Here is a 20935-nt window from a genome sequence, read left to right on the forward strand (position 1 = left end):
CCGAGTATCGTAAATCAATTTATGGAACCAATGCGATTTGCTAATAGGGCACAAGAATAGAACACAATCGGTGAGTTACAGCTTGCGCTGGGTAGACAGCAGCTTCAAATTCTCCGTAGTTTCTGGTTGTTCCATGTGGGGAACAGCGGATATGAGCGTTATGGGATATATCGGTGAAGAAGAAAAAGGAAAAGAAGATACCTACCTAGTGTAGGTAAATCAAAATCGATCGCACCGAGCCCAGGAGTGGGAGTCAGTGTAACAGCTTCATCTGAGAGACCAAATCTGCATCGACGAGCATAGAAACACCACTGCGGACTGTCATAACTATCACCTTGTTTAATAGGACACAATTGTCAACAATTTTTATTACTGGGGTCGGCAACCACAAAATCTCCTCCCTCATCTTCAGGTAACGAATGAGGAAAAGAACGTTCGGTAATAGTAGGACCCCCCGACTTATAATTCCGATCCTGATGGATGATCCAGGGACTTTATGACAAGGTACTCCAGAGATTTTACGGAGATGGACAGCGCCAGAGCCCACAAGCGAACAGCACATGTAGCCATGAAACGGGAGGAATCTGACCATGGAGGCGTTGACCAACGAGAGGGACCCGGGTCTTCGCGAACAACGTGTGAGTAAACAGTCGAGAGTCATCACCCTCGAACGACGGTAGCTAATGCATGGCGATTCGCGGCTTTTCCGAGATCTACAGGGTCTGGTTCCCTCTAAAGCAATCGATCATGCCTGGAGACAGACCTGCCGGTATGCAGGAAATAGAGTTCCCGTCTGGAGTTTGATGTGGGAAGTGGAAGGACATGTGGTGCCATAAATCAATGCTACATCAAGAGATTTCGTTACCCCATTCCTGGGTGATATCTCGAGATTAATTACCTAGAACTTCCATTGAAAGACCGAAATCCTCGGCAGGCAGAAATTATACAGTGCGGAATGGTTTCGGGCACGAGGTAGGTATGTGACAGACCGGTGGGACTTGGACTTATCAACTACTCCATGGGTCGTAAAATCGTGGTCCCATGTTAGCGTCATCATCATCCCTCAACACCAGATGGCCCTGCAAATCTGCCCAAGCTGCTGGAGCTGGAGCTCAACCCCTCCAACCCAAGCCCCAACTCACGATGTATGTGTCTCAATCTAACCAATGCGCACACGGCATGCTGCTGGGCGGTAAAGCGACTGTCCTCCTCTTTTGGACAAGGGAAGGGGGAAAGTAGATGACGGAATCTCTCCAACGTAGCAGTCGGCAAGCTCGCATGCCATGGGGATCCATCCATCTCCGAATGAACTGCTGTACTGAACAGGTAAGGCAAGCATCTCAAGTGAACCAAGAAAAGATGCCCGAAGACCAGCTTTGTCACAACAGGACAGCACCACTTCCGGTTTAAGCAATCATATCAGATGGGGTCTATGAAATATGGCATGGGGTTGAGCAGGAAAGAAACGACGGGAGATGAAAACAACACCATCGCTGCGAGAAGAGTCATAGCATAGCTCTGAACAGCACATAGTAACAACATGCTATATCTCCAAGACAACACATGAGAGGCTCAGAGTCAGCATCAGATTGAGCGGCCGTCTCCATGAGAGCCAGGGAACCCCCTTGATAGCCTCCAAGCGGTCATCTGGGTCATGGCATTGAACTGTGCCGTGCAAGGCTCAACTGTGAGCCATGCAGAAGAGACAGACACTGGAATTCAGACACAGCTCGCTGGATGGATGCACTGTATTTCTCATGCCATCCATAGAAAGACAGCTCCAGGTTTGACATGACCAGAATCAACACAGACGGAGCTGTCACCCAACCATTCAAAGCGACAGCTTCGACTTTTGGGGCGATAGATGTGCTGCTAGAAATTCAATGGCATAAGCATATCTTCCCGCGGGGTCGGCGTGGGCCGATTCTCGAGAGAGCCTCAGCCCATTTTGGGTCCGCTGCCACACGACGTCGCCGCACCCCCCTGCCCGAAAGCGCCAAACCCTCGACCACATCTGTCGATTGTGACCTAGCTATATATCCCCTTTGTGCGCGTTCGCTGGCCAAACACAACGCCCTACGTTTACGCATCGTTATTGTGCTCATTCACTTATATACAGAGATAGAACTCAGCTATCGACTCTGTGTCTTGCTCAACTGATCTGATACAATTCCCCACATTGCCACTTACACGCCCTTAATCCTCAACATTAACGGCCACCCTGACAGCAACCGCACGATAAAACTCTTCAAATAACGCGATATAAACATTCAAATCAGCTCGAAAGATAAAAGAGGAACACAACCCCTGTATAATCGAATATCCCACTCCCCAGCGCCATTTAATCCCGGCACACAGTCCCTTACCTGGAACAGTGCGCCTGGACAACCCGGATCACCATTCAGCATATATATAATATACTCCAAACCTCACTCAGAGAAGAACGCCTTATGGCGGCTATGATGTCGTCTGTCAACCCCTTTACACCGGTGACCCCCCCGCCGGAGAGCCACTCCTTTCCTAAACTTCCTGCCCAAAGGCCTTTACAGAACAACCTAAAACGAAAGGCCTCGATGCAAGAACCCTTCAGCGGCCTGGCAGGCCTCAACACTCCCACGATGATGGCTCCTCCTCCTCCTCCGACTTCACAACCTAGGATGTCCTCGTCGCCAAACCGCAGTTCTGGGCCTAGCTCCAGCAACACTCCTCAGCCCAGCGAGTCAACAACCCCCGAACTTCCCAGTATCGCCGGTGCCAATCTCGACCCAAAGTACCTCGCCATGGTTTCTCGTATCGCTGCTTATTATCAGCAGAGGTGCCAGGCTGTTGCCAACTACCAACAGCAACGATGCCAGGCTTGGGCCAACATGCACAGGCAAAAGTGTCAAGATATGATGCAGGCGTCTATGTTGGTTGTGGCTTGGTACGTGAGAGATCGAATCCAGCGCAGGCGAAGAAGGGAGAAGCGCCATTTCAGATCCGGCTTGAGACGCAGGACAGACCAGAACAAAATCGCACGGACTGAGGTCGTTCGTCGCTGGGTCAAGCAGATCCCCGAGGGACCCGAGTCACCCAACGAGCCCATCAACGTTCAGCTTGCCGACCGTGAAGAGGCCGAGTTCTCCATGGATCGTGAGACACAGCCGGACAAGGACACCAAGCTATTCGAGATGGCCGACAATCTTATCAAGAGCCAGTACAAGAAGATTGAAGTTCCTATAATGGGTGTACTCAACTTTGACGAAAGCGACAACGACAGCGAGAGTGATCTGGATGAGCCAGAGCCAGAGCAGTACGACGAGATGGACGAAGCCGAAGACTTGGCTGAAGACGACGAATACTACGAAGTGGAAGATGATGAGCTGTACGACGATGAGGACGAAATCGAATACACAGGAGACGGTGCTTCAGAGGTTGTTCACCATGGCACAGGTACTGGCTCAGGCAGCCGGAACAATAACTTGAGTGAAACCTCATAAGAATTATTTCCCCACCCTCGACATCTCAACAATCAACCCTCTTCCGAGGGGCGGGGCGTGGAACCTCTCTAATGACGACAAGGAAGCATCTACATCCCGACGACATAACACAACTCCAACAATTATGGGCACATATGTAACTTGGTTTCTTTTTCAGGGAATGGCGCAATAACACGGCGGGTGATGGTCCACAACGAACTTACACACTGGAGTCAAGAGCATCTCCATTTTTATATCTGTTTCTCATGGCATACATACATCGATGATACCTTTTTCTAGCATGGCATATTTGGGTTTATTGTTGGTTTTTACTAGGACATCAATGTAGGTCTACCTGGTAGTGGATCTGGTAGGCAGTCGTACGCGATTTGAGCGTATATATACAATCGACATAAATGAAGATATTTCCATCTGGACATCCGTTTCCCAATTCTGTGGCTGCGGAGACAAAACACAGTTCGGGAATGCTACTAATTTGGAAAGAAACCGAGCACTGACACCTCGTAATACCGTGGGAGTGGTCGAACTGCCGCATTCTACTACGCAGTACTGCACTTCATTGATCAGCGATGAGACAAGAGGGGAAACGCCAAAAAGAGCGGGAAATGGCATGGTAAAAATCGATTATCGTAGCATTAAATTGCTTGGGCTGGGTCGGGCAGTGCGTACTGTACGGAGCACTCGGCAGTAAAACAGCTCATGAAGGGTGAGGAATCGTTCGATATTTCCTCGTTTTAGGGCAACCTATTCTGCAGGCTGGTCTGGGCTTCAAGGTGCTGAGTAAACCGGTGAGGGAGGAGGTGACAATGTCAGATAAGCCAACTACTTAGTTAGGCACCTTACCGAGCATCCCGTGAATTGATGATGTTTGGTCTTCTTTTCTGAGATTGAGTGAGTGAGTGAGTGAGGAGTGAGAGACTATCAAATTTCCATTCCCAGCTTCGTTTATATGCAGTCCAAGGTATGATCTCCAGCCTTAGTAAGCTTAGGTAGAGTCTTAAATCCTCGCAATATTCATCACGGCTACCTAGCTTCGCTCTACTATAAGCCTTATACCATCATATAGAAAAGTTATACTATATCAAGCCTTGATCTTTATAGAGGCATAAAAAGGCATTGCGGAGTTTCTTTCATCTAGTACAGGTCATTTGCTAGATCCGAATCAGTCAGCTAAGTCACCTAGCACACGACAGCTGGCTTATGTGCTGGCTGTGATGAATATTGCGATAGATTATGGTAACTTTGTAATGACACTTTTATAAACCACCATTATAAAATCTCACTTTTTTCCACATATTCAACGAACAGCCTTAGCACTACCTACCGAAGCTACTAAAGCATTTCCGGTTTACTGCTCTCACTTTTTTGCCTCGATATGAGTGAGATTTGCTGCGCTTTGGTGACTTGATGCGTCCATTTACAATGCTCGGAAGATCTAACTGAAAGAGAAGGTCGCTTCATGCTTGTGAAGGTGACTTGCCATGATACTGTGTAGGTAGCTGTTGTACGGATACTTCAATTTCCAATCAAGATCGTGGCTGCCGAAAGGTCGAATTACAGATTAAATAAGGTAAGGTACCCACTAGAAAGTGCAAATACATATTGTGCTTCGTCACCCAAGACTTATTGCAACTCTGATCTATCAACCAGTGACGCTTTTCGCATTCTATCTAGTACTTATCCTCATCACTAAATCTTTCTCCTATCATTACTCTTCGCCAAGCCACGGCAACTGTCCAGTCGGAAATTCCTTGAATGTGCCGACTTCTACAATATTGCGACTGGTTCCTAATCGAGTATCATTCATTGATCAAGAATCTTATATCAACGCGATGAGGTACGTGCTTTATGCTGCATCAAATTGAAGCATCGGATCCATCTCCCCGCACCACCAGTTCCCCAAATTCCGATCAGTGAATCACCTGGACCCATTCCCAAACTCTGCTTGGCTTAGAGTGTTGTTCGTTCCGAGTCTAGTGTGTCCTCTCCCCCGGTTGCTGTGCCGCAAGCGCTTCAACCCCTGTCAAGGTACTCGACGGGAATGGATGGGCACCTTGTAGTGGGCATCCCCCGCTTCCATTTCTGCTTGGCGTTCGTGCATATCGAAAAAATACATCATCATTATTCTGCGGATCGATAGGCGGCGGTATGCAGAGACCTTTTTGTCAATACATCGCTCGGCAGCTGTGTTCGCCTCCGTGAAGCTCAATGGAGCTCACTTGACCTAACACAGAGCTTAACATAAAGCTTCCCACGTTTCACTGACATACGTACAACACTTCTCTCTGAACATACGCGGATTAGTTATCTTACTTTATACAATACCAATTTAACTCTCCTCCCTCCCTTCGTGCTGTGCCCCATCTCGAGATTCTGCTCCTCCTCCCATTCTTCATTCTTCATCCTTCTTTGTTTGACGATACCACCGAAGTGTCAAGCACCCGCTCACGATTACTTTTATAGTATCAACAACACATTCGACCGCCTTCTCTCAGCCTCGGCAGCCTGTCGTCGTCATTCGCCTTCACCGGAAGATCAACCGCTACACTCATCTTCCGGAAAGCTTCGGCGCCTTTCAAATCGATCTGCTCCTCCTGCTCCTGGGCATCCCGACATTTACACTATGGGTGGTGGCAGCGAAAACAAGGGAGATGACTCCTCGTACCCTCTCTTCGCCGAACGGCCTGTCGGCGTTCCAAAAACAAGCATTCTGAAAGGCCGCATTGAACCGTTCTACAAGTCAGGACAGTACTATAAGGTGAACCTGCAAGCGTATGGCATTTCAACTCACTCACGAGGAATTTTCAAGAACTAACATGCCTCATAGGAACATGTACAACGGCAGGTACTCGGGCAAACCTCATGTTCAACTGTCAGTGTGGGATGCACCAGATCTCTCCAGGCCAACTTTTGAAGAGGCTACAAGCCACGAGTTCAAGGAGACCCATACCGGTACCTCTTTTGGGCCATCTTGGTCCACTCATTGGTTCAGGGTCGTCCTGCGTATACCGGATGAAACAAAGGACGAAGAGCTCATTGAGCTTCACTGGGATGCCAACAACGAGGGCACCATTTGGACCGAAGATGGTGTTCCCATCCAAGGCCTCACTGGCAGCGGAGAGCGCATCGAGTGGATCATTCCCGACTCATTCCGTGACGGAGAGGAGCACACTATTTATATCGAAATGGCCTGCAACGGCATGTTTGGAAACGCTCCTAACGGCACGACAACTATTGCACCGCCGGATCCCAACAGGCGTTTCAACCTCAGCAAGGCCGACATAGTCGCCATCAATGTGCCAGCTCGCAAACTCCACTTAGATATGTGGGAGATTGGTGATGCTGCTCGAGAACTGCCCGAGAACTCGGCTGAACAGAATCATGCTTTATCTGTTGCCATGAAGATCATCAACACTTTTGAGGTCAACAATCAGGAATCGATCCTTAAATGCCGAGAGATTGCTCGTGAAATTCTTGGCCCTGATGTAGACTCTCACAAGGTGTACGAAGGAGGAAAGGAACCTGTTGTCTTCGGAATCGGTCATTGTCACATCGACAGCTGTTGGCTATGGCCTTGGGCTGAAACAAAGCGCAAGGTTGTTCGATCTTGGATGAACCAATGCGACCTCATGGATCGCTACCCAGAATCCAACTTTGCCTGCTCCCAAGCCCAGCAATACAAATGGCTGAAGACGTACTACCCTGCTGCGTACAAACGTGTCAAGCAGAAGGTAAAGGAGGGTCAATTCCATCCTATTGGTGGCAGCTGGGTCGAGCACGACACGAATTTGCCCAGCGGCGAATCGCTTGTCCGGCAGTTCTTTTACGGCCAGAGGTTCTTTGAGGCTGAGTTTGGTTCTCGATGCCGAACTTTTTGGCTGCCAGACACATTCGGATACTCAAGCCAGCTTCCACAGCTTTGCCGATTAGCTGGTATGGATCGTTTTCTGACCCAGAAACTGAGCTGGAATAACATCAACAACTTCCCTCACACTACCTTCATGTGGGTAAGCCCTGATGGAAGTCAGGTCATCTGCCACATGCCTCCCTCCGAGACATATACAGCAAACGCTGATTTCGGTGATCTCAAGAGGAGCATTGCAAACCACAAAACAATGCGTGTTGACAGTTCGTCTCTACTTGTATTTGGAAAGGGTGATGGTGGCGGTGGCCCAACTTGGCAACACTTCGAAAAGCTCCGACGATGTGCCGGAATCAGCAACACTATCGGCGGTATCCCAAAGATCAAGATGGGGCTGACAGTTGATGGCTACTTCGACCGTCTCAACCACAAGGCCAGCGAATTCCCTACATGGTATGGGGAACTGTATTTTGAACTACACAGAGGAACGTATACCACACAAGCCAACAACAAGTATTACAATCGAAAAGCTGAGGTGATGCTGCGAGATATTGAACAATTGGCAACGTTCGCATCAATCAAGAATAAGTCGTACAAGTACCCGACCAAGGATTTGGACGACATGTGGGAGGCTGTTCTCCTGTGCCAGTTCCACGACTGTTTGCCAGGAAGTAGCATTGAAATGTGCTACGATGACTCGGATAAGGTATTTCGTCCCATAGCTGTGGGAGCTTCGCTAACATGACACAGGTCTATGCTGAAGTCTTCGAAACTGGTAAACGTCTCCTGAAGGATTTGTATGAATCGCTCAACGTCTCTGGCGAATTTTCAACCTGCCTCAACGAGTCTGTTGCCATCAACACTCTGCCATGGCATCGTAAGGAGCTTGTTGAACTTTCTGAGGCTGAAGTTGGTGTTGCTTGTGGCGATGGCCAGCTGCTCAATCTCCGCACGTTTAAAACACAAGAAGAAAAGCCTGCGGTTACCGTCATGGAGCAGTCTACTGATGTTTATGTCCTGCAGAACGAGCAACTCCGCGTTGTCGTCGAAAGCGGTGTCATTACATCCCTGTACGATGTGGTCAACGATCGCGAGGTTATTGAAAAGGGTGGAGAGGCCAACAAATTTGTCATCTTCGATGACATTCCCCTTTACTGGCAAGCATGGGATGTAGAGGTTTACCATCTCGATGCACGCAGAAAGGTCGAATATGGAAAGACAAAGATTTTCGAACAAAAGCCTCATCGAGTTACCCTGGTCACTGATGTCAAGATCAGCGAGAACAGTTACATCAAGTCATACACCACCCTCTCTGCAGCACTCAAAGGGCAACCTTCTCGGGTTGATGTCAGAGCAGACGTCAACTGGCACGAGGACTCCAAGTTCCTCAAGGTCGAGTTCCCCGTCAACGTAGTCAACACCGAGGCCTCCTACGAGACCGCTTTCAGCATCACCAAGCGGCCAACTCATTACAACACAAGTTGGGACATGGCCAAGTTTGAGGTGTGCTGCCACAAGTTTGCCGATCTCTCAGAGAACAACTATGGCGTTTCTATTCTCAACGACAGCAAGTATGGTTTTGCGACTGCAGGCAAGACGATGCGACTGTCACTCCTACGGGCACCCAAGGCGCCTGATGCCAACGCCGATATGGGACGCCATTCCATCCGATGGGCCATTCTACCTCACAAGGGCAGTCTATCGTCTACCACTGTTAAGGCTGCTTATGCTTTCAACAATCCCCTGAAGCCCGTTACTGCTTCAAAGGCCGTCTTAGAAAGTGTGTCCAGTGCGCCAATCAAGCTTGTCAATATTGATGAGTCTGACTCTCTTGTGCTGGACACGATCAAGCGAGGCCAGGATGATGAAGATGTCAGCCGAGATGATGGCCTGCGCATCAACAAGGGCAAGAGCATTATTCTTCGTGTGTATGAGTCCTTGGGAGGCCGCAGTCGTGGAGTTATTGAAACTAGTTTCGATGTCAAGCGTGTGACCAAAACGAACATCCTAGAGGATGAACTGGAGGAGATCCAGAAGGAAGACGGAAAGATCCCGATCACACTGCGACCGTTTGAGGTAGCAACTTTCAAGCTCGAGCTGTAGGACGATTCGGAGTGGGAAGATTGTGTCTGCTCAGGCTCAGAGGTGCGCGTGTATGTGATTTGACGTAAAGGTCTGACCCATCGGCTCTTCCTCGCATACGTGGGCTACTACTAAGGTTACTACTACTAAGATTGCAACGCTTGATTTTGTTAGCAGGACATGCAGATAAGCAGCAGCTCTCGAGACGGCACGTAAATAGGGAGTGGCTGGTCGGGACGGCTAGCAGACAAGAACTTAGTTAATTACCAGCAAATGGCTCTATCATTCCAAACCCTAAACGCCGTCTCCTTCAAGTGACAAAAAAGAAATGTAACAAAATCAACCGTCGGACCCAGGAGGTCACCCAACCAGCTATATGAGGGCAACAAAGGAGGTAGGTATCTTCATTGGTATTCAAATTTAATTCGTCGCTCTGCTGCACATTTCAAAAGACGCGTCGTGCCGGCATCTAATGGGAGTCATCAGGAAGCTCCTCGATGACTTCCTCAACCATTTCGATTAACTCGTGAATATCCGGTCGCTCAGCGGCTTCAACACGCAGACACTTCCTGACGACTTCGCGAATCGGCTCGCTGATCTCAACCGCAGGTGCTTGTTGTTGCTGTTGTCCTTGCTGCGGGCGCATGCTATTAGAACGCTTGACGCCAGCAGGTCCTTCGTCAGGGAAGCGCCAATCGCCACCGAGAACACACAGGGACAGAGTACCACCAGTCTCGTCTGAGCGCATCTCAAAGGGAGACTTGCCGACAAGGCAGGCGTAGAGAGTGCAGCCCATGGACCAAATATCAACTTTTGTATCAATCACCATGCCAGTCTGAACATCAAAAAGCTCGGGGGCACGATAGGGCATGGTTGAATGTTCAGCGGCCGTGTCTTGAATCTGGAGGGCCAGAGATTGTGACGTAACAGGAATTGGCGAGGGAGCGACAGATCCTAAATCCATGAGGATCGGGGTTGAGCCGGAGTCGTCGATCATTATGTTGCCTGGAAATAGAGATGAGCATGTGATATGAATGAGAATAATACCCTGATGAGCGGCCTTACCTGGTTTGATATCCCTATGGGCGTAGTGCTGAATTGACCTGCCTCCACTGACTTGGTTCTCCTCCTCCAGCAGACCCCTTTCTTGCTCGCCCTCCTCTTCCTCCTCCGTTCGCTTTCCTCGTGTGTTGTTTCTCTCACCATGGTTCAGCTCATCCTCTTCCCGACCCATGTGCATGCGCTCCACAGCAGGCTTATAGTCGTGCATGGCACGCAGAGCCTTGCACACTCCGAGGAAGAGCAACATGAGACGACGCTCAGGGAACCGATCATGGTTGACCAAGTTTGCGTTGATCATGTCCTGCAAATTACCGCGCTTATAGTATGGCAGAAGGACATAAACGGTTTTTGTCGCCTCGTCGGCGCCGCGCTCGGTTGCGACGGAATGGTCGACAGCGGATATGATGGTTGGAACGTGAGAAAAGAGGCGATAGGCATCAACCTCACGCATGGCCTGCTGCACCGATTCGGCGCCAAAGGGACATCGGATCTTTTTGAGTGCGAAAAGTTCGTGGGTTGAGGTGTCTTCGACGAGGTATACGTAAGAGAAGCCGCCCTGGCAAATGTCAGCAACATGGAGTGCGAGAGAGCGGTATTTGGTAGTCTACCTCTCCAAGTAGTCTTAAGATCTTGAAGCTCCGGTTGTTGATCTTGAGGTTGGGGTTTCCGGGAAAGCAGTTAAGACAGTTCCCGAACGAGTAGAAGAGGTCCAGAAGTACTTGCGCCATGATCTATCGTGGCTATGGTAATATACTGACTTAGAGCCCTCCTCGATGTGTAATCAATCGTCCCTCAGCTTCGTCGCAGCAGGATGCCAGCAATTAGAGATTCGCTATACAGTCCGAAGGATGAGGAGAGAGTTGTGAGCTGTTCAGCAAGATGCTGATCGTCAGGGACAGGCGCTGTTGTGGTTGTTGGCGATGTGTCGTAATTGAACAAAAGGAAGAATTGTTAATCACAGTTTGGTTCGTCTGTCCTCTTGTTTCCATAAAATTACAGCGAGGTTTGATGCCAAGTAGAGAGAACGGCACAGTGCCGAAAAGGGGAGAGGGAAAGTTGAATGTCAAGATGTTGTCTTTGATTGACGTTGGAAGCTGAGCCACATCAGCCATCAATCAGCCTTGAGCATAAGGCAGGTTCCTCTAGCTGGTACATTAGTACAGAGTACCTAAATTGGAGCGTTGTGAAAAGAGGCTAACCCGATCTAGATAAGCTCAGGCTCATCCGTGGGCCAAGGTGGGCTCGCTTGAGTCCCCGGATGTCTTACGTAAGCTCCATACTTGGAGTTCTCAAAGGTGGGTTCTTTGATAGAGTCCTTCTCTATGTTGATTTTCTTTTGCCCGGGAATTTCTTTCGCCGCTCAGGCCGCTCATTTCCTAGCAGGAGCCAGGCTCGACCATTTAGATATGAATTGCTCGGACTAGAGTTACGTTCCTTGGCTATTATGGATATACCTTGGAACATAATGCTCCCCTTTCTGAGGCACGCAGTTACAACAAAAGTTAGGGGGATCTATAGGTAGTAAATACTATATATTTGCCTAAAATGATCCTCATTAGCTTGGATCAATCTTCTTAAGATGCAGTTACGTAAGGTATCGTCTTTTGACAATTGGCATTATCCTGATTTCGTCTATAATAAACTAAACGCCGAAGTTCGCCGGATGCTTCTAGTGTGATTTTGCAACAATACCTAAAGTACTCGAACAAGACAGCTTTCGCTTGTATCCCGCTAACTTCCCATTCATACATACATACATACATACCCAATCGCGAATCCCGTTCCAGATGGTGGGTTGCAACAAAGCCTTCGATGAGTCAATTAGTCCATCCCACCCAAAATCAACTCCAAAAGCTCACAATCCTCTTGTCCCTTTTGTATATATACTATATAGATGGAAGAATTTCATCCCCATCCAACTCATCTAGACGAGCAAAAGCTCCGTTGCTCGCCCTCTTAGACTTTCATTAGTGTCCCCCCTGTGCGCTCAAACGTGGTCCATTCCCAACGGGCAGTTACTCTCCTGTATTCTTCTGATCAAGAAAGGAGATTTCTTAGTGAGGGGCTGGCACTTGCTCCACTCGCCGGGCGACTTGAGGGAGGCTGTGGTCCATTTCGAGGGCCCGGTGGGCTTCCATGAGGAGCAGGATAAGTCGGCCTCTGCGGGTGAAGTTCATGAGAGAATCCATCGTGCCGCGGCGGAGGTGGTGGTGCCCCATTCGTCAGGGTTGGTGGTGGTAAGTGAGACGCAGGAGGAGGGGGCGGAGGAGCGTTGTGTCCGTGGGTTTGATACGGATGAGTATAACGAGGTGGCGGCGCTGGTCCATTCAGTCGTCGAGGTGATGGAGGGAGTCCGTTGGTATAAGGCTGCGACGGGGGGCCACCATGATGATTAGCCGGCGGTGGTGCAGGTGGTGAAGACCCAACTGGAGGCCCTGGTCCTACAACTGGAGGTGGTCGCAACGAAGACAGTGTGGACATTGGCGGTGGATTGTGAATTGGGGGTCCCCCATTGATGTGTCGAGGAGGCGAACCTTGCTGGCTCGCAGGTCGTCCCCAGTCACTGTATGATGGTCGTTGAGGTGGGAGGGGCGCGTATGGGGCAGGGGGAGGAGGCCGGGCGCCCAGGGCATGATCTGCGACGAGTGCAGGTGCTTGCATTGGTGGCGGAGGAACTGTCGGGGCATGAACTGGTGGAGGCCAAGCATAAGCAGTAGAAGGATTGGATTCACGATGGGCAGGCATCATCTGTGGCGGACTGCGCAAAGGATGTGTTGTCGTGCCTGGTATGCCTGCGCCGTGAGCCGAAGGTAATGGAGCGTCTGCCATGAGAGGGGACCGCCGCGGGTGCGGCTTTGCCGTACGCTGGGCCCTGCGACATTTGTGGCATTGGAATCGTCTCTGTTCTACGAATTTCTGTGCCTCGCTCCCGAGTGTGCCGTAATGCCCGTTGGTGAGTTCGCGTTCCTGCGAATTATCGATCGGCCACCACTTCGGGCTAGTGTCAATACCACAGGTGATGCAGACCTTTTCTCCTGGTTGTTTTGAGTCCGATGCCACATCTCCCGTGTCCCCATTTCGCTGCTGGCCCCATCCGCCATTGGGGATATTTGTTGTCGAGGACCTGCGTAGGCCAGGCTGAGTCGTTGTACCTGACAACTTGGCGGCGTTTGTCATGAGATTGGCCTTGCGAACCGTGCCTGTCAGTGCCAGGTCGGCCTGCTTGTAGTTCTGTACATAGAGCTGTAAAGCATTAAGCCCCGATTCATCCGCAATATCTTGCATCTGATGAATCGTCGTCTTCGTGGGGGCGTGATCCTTACACCACACAGTTGCCGACATGATGCCACTCTCCCCATTGATTGCCACGATGCTAAACTGGTCTCTTCGCGAACTCTTCACAGATGTCATTTCAAATCCGAGAACATGTCCATGTTGCCGAGCGCATTCCGCATGGACTTTATTCTAGTTAGCGTGGCCAATCTTTTTCTTTTCTCTCATCGGGACTCACATGGAATGCGACACTGATGGCACGACACACAGGCTCCATCCTGTTTGTTGCACACTTGACAAGTCTCATCGTATCTGCTCCTGGGAATCGAAGGAATACCTTCCGAAGGTTCTAGTGCTTTGGCGTTACCAAACTTGACTTCTGGGGTCCAAATAGCGCAGGTAACATGGACCCAATTGTTGTCCGCGGTCCTCTTGAGTGGTTCCCGGGGGTTGACGGGGCGATTCATCTCTTCCTGCTTCTTGCGGTAAAAGTCCGCAGCTTTCCGAGCTTGCTGAACCTCCAGGCGTTCTCGCTCACGATCCTTCTCCGACATCTTCTTTTTGTGATGTGTTATTTTCGGCTGTTCCACGAAATCATGTTCTGTGTATTCAACGGGACAAAGAACACACTTGTAATGCTAGGTCGATGTTAGCGCAGGCGTATAGATGGGTTTGAGACAACATACGATCGAGACTTGTGGGTTTTTATCGTTTGCACACATGTCACAAGTCCATTTCCCGGGGTTTCGATTATCCATGATACCATAGCAATTGCGGTGTACCGTCAGGCGGCATTCGCGGCACGACAAGTGCTGGTCTCCTTGAGGTTCCAGCTGGCCACAGACTGCACAAGGCAGCACAAGAGGTTTGGGGATATCGGGGACTGTAAGGTTTTCCACACTCTTGTCCTTCTTCTTGGAAGTGGTAGAGCCGGCTGCACTAGCAGCATCCGAGTGACCATTATCCACATCTTTGTCAGAAGCTGCGCCTTTAAGCTTCTTCCGTGGCGGTTCTTGTACGGTGGCAACGGCTGGGGTCGCTGAAGGGGTTGGTGCCCGTTCCGGCGTCATCATGCCCATTTCCTTCGCGGCTTGCAACTCCTTAAGGAGTTCCTCGTCTTGCTTCCGTTTCCAGGCTCGGCCACCCTGGGTAATCTTCTTGTTAACCTCATCCATATCTTCATATCGAATGGCATATCTGCGCCATAGCTCAGCGCAGCGACGGCATAAAGCTACCACACGCTCTTGGCCCTTTTCCTTATTCGAGTTCTTCGAGCCCCCATCGTTGACGACCCCGGGGACGGGGTTCGGAGCGCGCCTCCATTGTCGCGAGGAAGTCGTGGAGCAAAATTGACACACAAATCCTTGCTTTTTCTGATTTGCTTTCTCGGTATCAAATGCAGAATCATCATCGTTGTCCGCAACATCATCTGCCAGCTTACTGGCAGCAGCTTCTGCTCTCTTGGCCTCCTTCTTTCCCTTTCGACCGGCCTGGTTTTCCAAGACCTGCTTCCCGCGTGCTGACTTCTTCCAGGCGTAGTAGTAACGAGTCACCATGCCATAGCACATAGTTTTAACGTGCTTTCTCACAAGATAAAGTTCAGAGCCGTATTTTATCACGGCTTCCTCAAACTTCTTTTGCTCTGCTGGTGTCAATTCTGGTTCTTTGAATGCCTCCTTCTTGGTCTCGGAAAGATCCTTGAGAGCATGTTCTGTGTCGAATTCTGCACGAAACAATTTATTGGCAGCCACGTCTTGCAGATTGGTCGAACGTTCTGGGAGTCCGAGATCTTTTGTCATCCCCTTGGCCTTTTCCATGTACTCATTCATGTCCTTCTCTTTGATCACTTTCTCTGGGGGAGGTATCCACATGCGAGTTGCAGTACACCTAGGGTCGTCGTCGTCAAAATCTTCGCCCCGAGCTGTGTAGCCGGGAGGCATGTCTTGAACCCACTTCGGACGCTTCCCACGTGAGATCTTATCGGCTTCAATAGCAGCCAATGCTTCCTTGGACTTGGTGTCTTTCTTGCCGTTTTTCTTGATCTCAAGTGGCTTGACGTACTCGACCGGTTTTCCAGGCCACGGTAAAACATTTGCTTGGTTTCTGGGTCCAATTCTCGTACTCGCGCGGGGATAAATTCTGTCGTCGTAGTCGAGTGCGTCCTCGGGCTTGCAATGCATTCCCAGGTACCGGTACGGCCAAAGAGAGGCCTGGTAGATTTGCTCGGCAGTGCCCTCATGGTGAGGATGGTCTCCTTCTTCGGGACTAGTTCGATTAGTCTCAAGCCCCTGCATCTCCTCGTCCTCTTCATCCATAGGATCGTCGTCTTCGGCATCGAAGCTTGGATCGTTAACATTAGGTGTATTACGAGCCTCCAGCTTCCTTTCCTGGGCTCGACTGCATGCTGCACATGACCAGGCAAAACCTCTGGATGGCTTTTTCAATAGAGGCGGGTTCACACAATTCATATGGTATGTGTTCTGACATACTGCACAGTCAACCGAGTCGTTGCTGAAGAAAACCAATCATGTCAGCCACTGAAGCATGGGTCTGTCATGATGTGGATGTGGATGTGGATGTGGGGCAGGCAGTGTAAGTGAGTAGGTACGTACCTTGCGCAATAGCCGGCGCATCTCTTGCAGAGCTTAACGGCGCTAGTGAGCTCCTTGCCACGCCCCTGCTCGACTAGCACGTATTTCCAGCGCTCGTCGAGAACCTTTTTTACATTGGCTGGAACGTTGACAATAGAACGCGTCGGAATCAAGTCGTAGTTCTTTTGGATATAGCGATCGTACAGTTTATCGTACCAAAAGCTGTCAGGGTCCTTTCGGTATAATTCCATATTCTTAATCTCAGCTTTGTGGTGAATCTGACATTTTCCGCGTAGCGCCGTCAACGGGCTGATGTCGGAGTGCATCGTCGCAAAAACCATTCGTGTGTCTGTGGACTTTCGGCCAATATCCTTGGGTCGGTAGTACCAGTTGATGCGAACAGCTTCCACGGGTTTGCTGCTGTCATTCTGCACATGAAGGAATTCCATGATGCGGCCCAGGTAATAGGGTTCTCCAGGTGGCTCACAGACAAGGTACACATGATCTGCGTCGCCAGGTTAGCCACGTTTGATCTGAATTTCTAGTGGACCACTTTGGAGGAAGCATGTTACCATTTGGCTCCAGCGCTGTACCATCATCGGCCACCATTTTACCATTGACAGGACGGCTCTTGCAGTTGTCAAAAGTCAGCATGTTGGTTTCTGGCCATGGGATACGCGAAGGTGTTCCGGATGATGCTGTTTTTTTGGTTGAATTATTGACGGATGTCGCTGGGTTAGTGGAACCGGCTGGGTTGCCCACGACCTTGCGCTTCCGTGCGGGCTGTGAAGCAGCCGGCTGCTGCGTTGTCGTGGGCACATTATTTGAACTGTCCGACTGTTGCTCCTTGGGAGTATTCGCTACCTGCGCTGCCTTTGGCTCGTCTGTGCCAGCCTTGCGCGAGCTTGCACCCCCACGAGGCGCATCGCCATTCACAGCAGCGCTGGACTGACGTGAAGTCTTTTTGGAATCACTGTCCTTTTTGTCGTGATAGTAGTCATAAACATCGCCATCAATGTCCCTGTCCTCGGCGTAGTTAATACGCGATGTGCCAGTTCTGTTACGGGAACGTGTGCCGTATGGAAAGGCTGAATCTGCCCCAGCTTCCTTGGCTGCGCTGTCCAAACTCGATTGAGTGGTCATCGGGTCGGACACAGATTGAGCACCAGGGTCAGAGGTGTTGGAATCCTGAGTGACAGGTTAGAGAATGGGTCCAATCGCGATCGCGACCTCACAGCTTTGTGAGGTGAGTGAGTGAAAGTGAGAGGCACGAGAGTAAAAGTACAAATATTTAAAAGGATCGTGTGAAAAAGGTGAACGGTAATCAAGGTACGTTAAATTTCCATATCCACTCACATTGTGTTGTGCCATGACATTCAAGAGAGAATCACTTGCGCAACGAGATGTGGTGAATCGCGTAAGAAGGCATGCCCAGAGGTGATGGCTTGATGGCGGAAGTTGCGAAGGATGAAGACGGCAGCAGAGATTCGTATAGTTGTCTGATATGGGATAAGAATAGATCGAGAGGCCGCTTAAGTGCTTCACTCCTTTGAAGGGTATAACTTGAGACTCGAAATAGATATCGTCTGCCCTGCAAGTTGGAGTGTGTAAGTTTAAGAAGAAGGAAGAGGCATGATTCCCAGGCGCCGGGAGAAGAAACGTCCTAGCATTGGCACTGCACACTGCACTGGCACCCCGAGGCGGCGGCCCTGGCCTGGTCGATGCACCCACTCTACTAAGAGTACACTGGGGGCGATGATAGGCCGAGCTTGTAGCGGATAAGTAGCCACTAATCAGGTGGCGGCTGATTCGCAGACACTGAAACTCAGGTTCTGCCCCCGGTACGATAAAGATAAACACCACTTCTACATGCCGCACCCTGGTCATCAGTGTTACTCTCTAGTCTCCACGGGGCCCATCGAGGTCTCGCAGCACTGACGAGCCGACGGATCTCAACCCAACTCTGAGGCGTGTCCATGGGTCCACGGGTCCTCCCACAACAGAGAGCAGGCCATGCCGGGGGGAGAACCACTACAAAGCCGGTCACTACAGATTGGCCTTGATTTGACTGTTGCGGTCGAGGCATCAGACCGGCTTTTGGTGGGAAATCCTAGGGCCTGCCTGCCTGCTAACAAGACCAAGGAAGCTGGGGTTGGCGTTGGCCAGGCTGAACCGAGCATTTTGAGGAAATACGAATGTTCATACCAAGTCGATCAGATATACAATGCCGCGGCCTGCATTTTCACTATCCCAAACACTCGCAGATCCATGTAAGCAGCATAGAGAAAAGATAGAGAGGCATGCGCCCGTCAACATGATACATAACTTTCTCGAATGATGGAATCTAGCTATCCAAGTAGCCTTGATATCACCAGTCCTTGATTTCCGCCATTCATCCATGTAATTCAATTATACCTGGTGTCAAAGACAAAAAGATGTCCTTTTCCGGTTCCTATCTGGCCAGCGGTATCTCTGGCCCTCTCTTTTTCAATTAGACTCGGCAACCTTTTCAATCCTTCTCTGCCATCAACACCATACCAAATTTGCCCAGCCCAGTTCATCATAGTTCAACGTTCATATTGGAAAGCCAACCTGCCCTGGAGACTATCGCCGCAAGTCCCGCCACTCGCCTGGAACTAGAATTACGTTCTGCTGATAACGGGACCATTTGAGACGATGTTTTAAGAAGACTGTGGTTCTGAGTGAACTTGAACTCAGAGCTTGGAGCATGGGGCGCCAAGTCATCCGCATTTTCCGTTGCATCTCCCACACCCTTGCACGCCCTCCCTCGACTCAATCGAACAAATACGCAGTAGTTAACAAAGAATTGTCTTCAGGTGTTAACGCTCCGGGCTTCTGTCCGAGAAAAAAAATAGTACGATGAGGTTCTCAAGTTAATTCAGTTGGATCATATCCTCTAAAACGTGGCTTTTGTGTCGCTCTCTGAGTATGTACTCCCCCAGATGGCATGCGTCTAGCGTACGTATGGACTATCACCAGTATAGAGTGACATGCACGTTCATTTACCTCCCTCCGCTGAAATTCCTATCGTCGGACATTCTAATAAGCCCCGTCACAGACATAGACTATCCCATCCCGCATCTCTTCTGATGCTTTTGAAAACAGAACAGGGCTTCAACAGCCAATCGACCACAGGTACTCATCTCAGCGTAGCTATGGATACCTTGGCTTGAACAACGGCTAACCATACCAGATGAGGGCGAACCAGCTATCTCCTTCCTCTCCGCCGCCATAGTATCTCGACAGTGATGTCCGGTCTGACGCACCAACACAGCAATTGCCCATCTTATTAGGTAGCCAATGATGGCTAGCATAAAGCTGAATCTATGCAGAATCTATGCCAACCGGTTCTTAAGTAAAGAGCCCAACTCACTAGGGATTTCTTCCATCGCCAGGCCTGGCTAGACCTAGCCTTAACCGTTACGCGTGAGGGAAAAAATCGAGTGTGTGGTGATGATGTTGAGATCCTCGTGGGAGCTGACGGAAGGGAGTCGGTAATAGGGCTAAGATTGAGCTGGCGTAGTGAAGCCAGCTCCACCAACGTGGCCGGGGCTCTGGTTGGATGGACTGGAGGTTACCCAGGCTTAGAGATGATGCCCTGCAGCGGTACGTACTGCTTGAGTCTTCTGCCTTAGGTAGTCCCGTAGCTGGTGTTTTGTCGTCCCCCTTTGAGCAAGCGAGGCCTTGCTCGGTCTGTCTTCTTCAGATTAGGTCAACGACTTGATGATGGGATGGTAGGTTTTGTTCCCTCGGCCTAGGGATGGTACGGGCATCTTCCCACCCAGACCAGGAGCCTTTCTTCGACTTGTTATAGTGCTGGTACAGGCATACCTAGGTTCAAGGTATGCTTGTCTCAACTCCCTCATTACTATAATTTACCAGGTGCCAGCAGCATTAATGGAAATGCCAAGTAGGCCCTGCTACTCTGGACTTTCACTTACTAACTACGTACCTAGCGTGTCGAGTTTGGTCCTGATTGCGCATGCCAGCGACTGCTTGTTCCTCCTGACAGGTGGCTCCTTGTTTCACCGAATTGCCACAAATGAGATATACTACTGTGTATGTAGCTGAATGAGGCTCTCGCAAGTCTCTGGAGAATACACTTGAGAAAATCATGCCTCTGTGTGGCCCAAGTTCAGTCGCGTTTCGCACAATTTGTTGTTACCTATGAATCACAGCCATGGCAAAATTGAAACGGCAACCATGTCTCTTTGAAGGGCTGGTCTGAATCACATCCCGCAGTAGACAGTCGACCTGAGGATTTAAAAAAGACGTCAAGAGGCAAAGTACAATTCTGTACGTTGAGACCCGTCTCTGCAGTGCAGATTCGGCACAAGAAAGCCAGAGATGACGGTTGATTTAGTGTAGGCAGCCGAGGCCCTGGCTGCAGAGGATAATGCTGCACGGTGTTGTCAAATGGTCGTCGAATCAAGATTCCTTGGATGGATCGAAGAGGCACACCCCCCAAAAAAGACTGCCCCTCAAAGGAAAAAAAAAAAAAACGTACCGACCAACGACCTTGTTAAAGGGTCGTGGGGCAAGACACGACCCGGCCGCAGGGGAAA

The 20935-nt window shown here is 50.0% G+C and overlaps 4 protein-coding genes across 4 annotated transcripts; 2 read left to right on the forward strand and 2 right to left on the reverse strand.

Moving 5' to 3' along the window:
• Positions 1-2308: 2308 nt before the first annotated feature.
• FOBCDRAFT_21884 (uncharacterized protein) lies at positions 2309-3635 on the forward strand. Its single transcript, XM_054703785.2, has one exon. The coding sequence runs from the start codon at positions 2451-2453 to the stop codon at positions 3477-3479; it is 1029 nt and encodes a 342-aa protein (XP_054559760.2). The 5' UTR covers positions 2309-2450; the 3' UTR covers positions 3480-3635.
• Positions 3636-6102: 2467 nt separating this feature from the next.
• FOBCDRAFT_270944 (glycosyl hydrolases family 38 N-terminal domain-containing protein) lies at positions 6103-9444 on the forward strand (the record flags this gene model as incomplete). Its single annotated transcript, XM_031176184.2, has 3 exons — positions 6103-6251; positions 6307-8047; positions 8092-9444. The coding sequence occupies 3 exons, from the start codon at positions 6103-6105 to the stop codon at positions 9442-9444; spliced, it is 3243 nt and encodes a 1080-aa protein (XP_031047317.2).
• A 244-nt stretch (positions 9445-9688) lies between these two features.
• On the reverse strand, positions 9689-11595 carry FOBCDRAFT_217767 (kinase-like domain-containing protein). Its single transcript, XM_031176185.3, has 3 exons — positions 11094-11595; positions 10489-11041; positions 9689-10428 (listed from the first exon to the last, which is right to left on the reverse strand). The coding sequence occupies exons 1-3, from the start codon at positions 11211-11213 to the stop codon at positions 9893-9895; spliced, it is 1209 nt and encodes a 402-aa protein (XP_031047318.1). The 5' UTR covers positions 11214-11595; the 3' UTR covers positions 9689-9892.
• A 480-nt stretch (positions 11596-12075) lies between these two features.
• On the reverse strand, positions 12076-17961 carry FOBCDRAFT_217769 (BAH/PHD-containing protein). Its single transcript, XM_059609493.1, has 6 exons — positions 17706-17961; positions 16922-17537; positions 16371-16854; positions 14445-16269; positions 13997-14396; positions 12076-13943 (listed from the first exon to the last, which is right to left on the reverse strand). The coding sequence occupies exons 1-6, from the start codon at positions 17718-17720 to the stop codon at positions 12523-12525; spliced, it is 4761 nt and encodes a 1586-aa protein (XP_059464430.1). The 5' UTR covers positions 17721-17961; the 3' UTR covers positions 12076-12522.
• Between the last annotated feature and the right edge of the window lie 2974 nt (positions 17962-20935).

Source organism: Fusarium oxysporum, chromosome III, assembly GCF_013085055.1.
Source record: "Fusarium oxysporum Fo47 chromosome III, complete sequence".
Classification (NCBI taxonomy): domain Eukaryota; kingdom Fungi; phylum Ascomycota; class Sordariomycetes; order Hypocreales; family Nectriaceae; genus Fusarium; species Fusarium oxysporum.

Bases quoted from the DNA above. Each gene is read 5' to 3' on its own strand.
- FOBCDRAFT_21884 (XM_054703785.2), top strand. From the start codon at position 2,451: ATGGCGGCTATGATGTCGTCTGTCAACCCCTTTACACCGGTGACCCCC.
- FOBCDRAFT_217767 (XM_031176185.3), bottom strand. From the start codon at position 11,213: ATGGCGCAAGTACTTCTGGACCTCTTCTACTCGTTCGGGAACTGTCTT. The intron at 11,042-11,093 runs GTAGACTACCAA...GACATTTGCCAG, and splicing joins TCTTAAGACTACTTGGAGAG to GGCGGCTTCTCTTACGTATA. The intron at 10,429-10,488 runs GTAAGGCCGCTC...CTCTATTTCCAG, and splicing joins CCATAGGGATATCAAACCAG to GCAACATAATGATCGACGAC.
- FOBCDRAFT_217769 (XM_059609493.1), bottom strand. The intron at 16,855-16,921 runs GTAACATGCTTC...CTGGCGACGCAG, and splicing joins TACAGCGCTGGAGCCAAATG to ATCATGTGTACCTTGTCTGT. The intron at 14,397-14,444 runs GTATGTTGTCTC...ACATCGACCTAG, and splicing joins AAAACCCACAAGTCTCGATC to CATTACAAGTGTGTTCTTTG.